The sequence below is a fragment of the Myripristis murdjan genome, chromosome 14 (genome assembly GCF_902150065.1).
Source record: "Myripristis murdjan chromosome 14, fMyrMur1.1, whole genome shotgun sequence".
Taxonomy (NCBI): domain Eukaryota; kingdom Metazoa; phylum Chordata; class Actinopteri; order Holocentriformes; family Holocentridae; genus Myripristis; species Myripristis murdjan.
Window position 1 is genome coordinate 37908045 of NC_043993.1, and position 5052 is coordinate 37913096.

Genomic DNA, 5052 nt, shown 5'->3' on the forward strand with positions numbered 1-5052 from the left:
TATTCAATGAAATTATTACTTTTTGTTGTTTTAATCAAGTTGAAATGATTATCTCCTATCCGAGGACAACTGGTTTTGTAGGCCATGGGCCAACATATAATCATTAAATTAATACAAATTAAAAATAAACCTATAAAAGAACCTTTCAAATGTGCAAAGGACCCCCTGATTATGCCCTTGATTCTTTTTATTCATTAAAATGTTGTAAATTTCCAGCAGAAATCACATTTTTCTTAGTGGGACATGATTTATCCAAATTCTCAAGAATCAGTCAAAGATTACACCGCCCATTTCTAATTGGGTGACCATGCTGACATGTGATGGTGACACCTGAAGTGGGTGGGAGGATAAAGCTCATATACAGGAAGGGAGGGAAGGCAACTCCTCCAGACCAGATCTGCTCTTGTGGATACCAGCATGATATTTAAATTGCTGTCAGTAGAGTCATAGCTAACAACACTGTGGATGATTTTGTCCTTTACGGATCTCTTTAGGAAGTATCTCTACACAGGGGGTAATAGACTTTTCTTTGTGTTTGTGTCTTGTGCTCCAGTAACTGCAGCAGGTGGCAATAGAGACATTTTGTTCTTCAGAAAAATTTCTAATATGTTGAAAATGCCAAGGACTAATTACAATAACACTGCTGGCCTGAAGTATCATACAACACAGGAAACATTATTATATGCCAGTCTGACCATGGGGTCCAGCTGCATGTTCCTCTACATCAACAGTGTCCTGCTGTTCACCTTGAGGAGTAAGTCGGTATTTTGTGAAACCTCCCGCTACATCCTGCTGTATAATCTTCTTTTTGCAGACACTGTTTACCTGGTATCAAGCTCGCTGCTTTTCCTGTTGGCAATTTGTCAGATAAAACTGACATTTTACATGTGCAGTGTTGTAATATTACCCCCGCTGCTCGTGTACTCAATCTCTCCTCTAACCCTAACGGTGATGTCACTGGAGAGATTCGTGGCCATATGCTATCCACTGAGACACGCTGTCATCATCACTGTCAGAAACACAGGTGTGGCAATCACCATGGTGTGGCTCAGCAGTTCCCTCCGCATCATCATTCGTGTTTTAATGCTATTATGTTCATATACTGAGTTCTCATTTGACCTGCACATGAAGGACTTCTGCTCGGATGAGACCTTGTTTCTTGTACCAATGTATTATTATTTTGTCACAGCATATTCTGGCATTGTCTTCCTGTCTGCGGGTGTCACAATCATCTGTTCCTATATTGGTGTGACACTTGTTGCCAGGTCTGCTTCAACAAACAAAGCCTCAGCCAGAAAGGCCAGCCAAACCCTTTTGCTCCACCTGTTTCAGCTGGGCCTGATCCTCATCTCCACTTTTCACTCCAACATCATCACAGCGGCTGCTACAATGATGGAGAGATCACATGTTTTACGCCTTCACAGCCTTTCCTTTATTTTCCTCACCGTCCTCCCCAGGTGTTTGAGTACTTTCATCTATGGCTTCAGAGACCAAACCATCAGGCCACTCCTCATACAGCATCTATGCTGTCAGTGGAGATGCTCAGCTTTCCTGAACAAAGCAAATGCTGGTGAATGATGTTGGAAGTGAGCACTGAGTATGTGCTTGTAAGCAAGATACTTTGATGATAAATTTGATGTATGAGGACTGCAATTCAGTCCACTTTGTTATCAGTGTCACAGTGAAACAGCTTTCATTTTGCTTTCAGTCAGTGAATTAAAACATGTTAAGGCAGGACATAGAAAGGACGATTAATACTGGTATACAACGACACACCCAGTCAAAAGCTAAAGGAAAGATCCTGTAGCCTTTATAGATTAATCACACATTTAGAGGTAACAGAATGATCTCCTTATGTGAAATATCTCTGCCACTGATGTATAAGGTCTATCTTATACACCTGAGGTCTTCAGTGATGACAGCTTTTATTCATAAATCCAGTAAGCGCAAGAGAAGGCCACTGGTCAGATGACAAGTGTAGAGAGCAAGCGTCTTTGATAGGTTCTGATAAGATTTCTAACTCAAAGAGAACTTGGCTTTGCTCAACTCCTTTTGTGATCTTGGTACTTTCTGACATCCACATGACGTTTAAAGTGGTGCAACTCTGTAATCAGCACAATGCACAATGTCTTTTGTACCAAAGTAAATTTGTATATATGAATACATTTACCAGAAAATATCTGTTGTGGGGTGTGCCTGTGGCCTTAATTCACAGTTCTTTCACTGGTTTCCCTGATGGGTTTGAGTCACTATAGGTATATTACAGAAAAAAATGATGTCAACAAGAAAATTGGAATCAAATTATGAAAGCATGATGAATGGCTTTCAGAGAGGTTTGAAAGGAAAGACATAAGCCCAGATACTGCTGCTTCCTGTTGTTGCTTATTACCATTAGCTAATAATTGTCGAGTCAATATCAGTATAGAGTGCCATTGAGACTTCCCAATGTCACACAAAAAAAGATGAGATTTTCCACTGAACTCCATATCCATTGTATAAAGTAGACCTTAAGCTGTTAGAAATGCATGTTGGTCAAGCTCCTGCACTTTTTATAAATTGACTGCAAGCATAGCGAATTGCAAAATGTGTCCACCCTGTCATGGGACAATTTCTAAATAGAGTAAATATGTTCTAATCATATATTGATTACAAAATGTACATTTTCAGAAAGGTATTTGGTCCCTCGTTCAGGAATATATTTTAGTTTCTGGAAAACATCTCTCAAAAATACAGAAATTATGGAAAAATATGTTTGCATATGTAAAATCTGTGAAAGTTGTACTTTCTTTTCTGAATAAACTCTATAAATAAAGGTATCTGGTCATACTTTGAAATAATACTGTTTGGCCCTAATCTCTTAAGAGCAAAATCACACAAAAGGTTTTGATAACTTGTGAAAATAATAATTTATTCACGTAAAACATGAACATGACGGGGTGGACCTTAGCATGACAGGGTGGACAATAGTGAAGTGCCTCATATATATTTAAAGGAAACAATGTTACGGTTTTGTCAACAAATGTTTTTTGTCAAAACATGACTTTTTTCACCTACTGTATTTTGAATTGTGCACAGGTAGGCTACATTTGGAAATGACACTCAACAACAGCAAAAATAAATAAATAAAACCTTCAACTAGACGAAAAAAACAAGATTAATATAAACAAAACAAAAACATGTTGGTCCCTAAATGTAGGCCTATCACAAAAAAACACTGAAAAACTTATAAACCCCGTCATCAAGTCTAGTTTTATACTAGACTTGATGACGGGGTGGACAATGACAGGGTGGACGTTTTTGGCTGAAGTTTGCATTTAATGAGCACATGTTGGGCCATTAGCTAGCAACATGTATCAGTTAGGAAGGTGACTGTGTATACTTTAACAAACATATTTTGAATTTCTGAAAAGCATTTATATAGATTCATTTTTTGCAATGACAGGGTGGACACATTAAGATTGAACACATTCAAGTTCAATCATAAAATGATGAAAATGTCAAAATATAAATGTTGATATGTACTCTCTCTGCAGGAGCTATTCTTCACTCCATTTGTAAAAGACAAAGCAGTGGTAGTGATGTCACTGACAGCAGGTGGTTTCTTTTAGTGGCAGTAACCACCTAATGACGGGGTGGACAGCATATCTAGGGACACATGCAAAACGTTTATTATTATTATGAAATTAGACCATAAATGATCCAATTGACTCATTTTATTCAAGTACTTGATGAGAGCAACAAGAGCATGTAAAAGGTTTGTACATTGTATATCATTTATCTACTTATTTCACTCAGTGAAGATAGTAGAGAGGAGTTTGGGACATGGCAAAATCACATGCATCTAATCATAGAACATTTTTTTAAAATATGAAAAACACCCTTTTAAAGATGTATCTCTGTACCAATGTGTGTTTAAATGTTTGGCCATTTATAATAAACCGTCAGAGTTTTGTTATTTTGCAAATTTTTCATGAAAAGTGAGTGATTTCTGCCCGGGACACCAAATGGTACCCTATATTGATACTGACTCTGTCATTGTTCCCAAAACTGGGTAAAAAAGCAATATCACACCAGAGATTGCATTGTCATACATAACATCAACACGGCTGTGATTCGGTCATTGATAATGTCAGTAAAGGACGACCGTGATTATCTTAGGTCTGAGGCCTCATGCCTACATCCAAATCAAAGCCATGCTGACATTCAGTATATCAATGCTCCCTCTGGTGTGATATTGCTTAAATGAGTCTTACTACAACATGAAGTCAGTCCTTGCAGTGATAAGATAGTTTCCCCTATGTGTAAACATCTGGCTTCCACAGGACAGGCCTCTGATGGGGACTGACTAACATAATTTAGTCCCCAAAACAGTATAACAGTAAAGAAAAAAAAAATCAATTTTTTTCTGAATTTCTACTTTTTTTGAGGCCCACAGTAGAGAGAGATAAGAGAGGCAGGGGAGAGAGAGGGGATGAAATGCAACAAATGACCTGGGATCGGACTCAAACCGAGGCCGTTGTGGTAAGGACTCAGCCTTGACAAGTGGTACAGGCTGCAACAGGTGAGCTACTGAGGCGCCCCCTCCTCTGGGATTCTATTATTTCTCATGTGTGCATAGGTTCTCACTCATCCAGGTCATGGTTACCCACACAGAGCTTAGTCAAGATCAACTGGACTCTGTTTATATTCTTGAAGACCTTTCATTTCTATTCCAAGAAGCTTCTTCAGTTCTGACAGACTGGTGGGGAGTCCCAGGTTTTTAAACGTGTTGGGATGTTATCCAGGTTGCTGAAACCACGGGATCGTTGTTGCTCCTCTCTGTTAAAGCTTCTTGGATGAGAAGTGAAATATCTTCGAGAATCTAAACACAGACCAGTTGACCTCAATTCAGCTCTACATGGATACTATTTCTGTCACTTCTAGGAATGGGTATTTCAGGCAAAAGTATGATTTGATATTCATGTGGAATATTTGACATTTTTTTGGAAAACATGGCCATGGTCATACACTTGGCCATACACTTGCCATGACCTCAAAGTCTAGACCGTGTGT

The 5052-nt window shown here is 38.6% G+C and overlaps 1 protein-coding gene across 1 annotated transcript; it reads left to right on the plus strand.

Moving 5' to 3' along the window:
- Window positions 1–696: 696 nt before the first annotated feature.
- LOC115371057 (odorant receptor 131-2-like) lies at window positions 697–1578 on the plus strand. Its single transcript, XM_030068172.1, has one exon. It carries the CDS (start codon window positions 697–699, stop codon window positions 1576–1578), a length of 882 nt encoding a protein of 293 aa, XP_029924032.1.
- Window positions 1579–5052: the final 3474 nt, after the last annotated feature.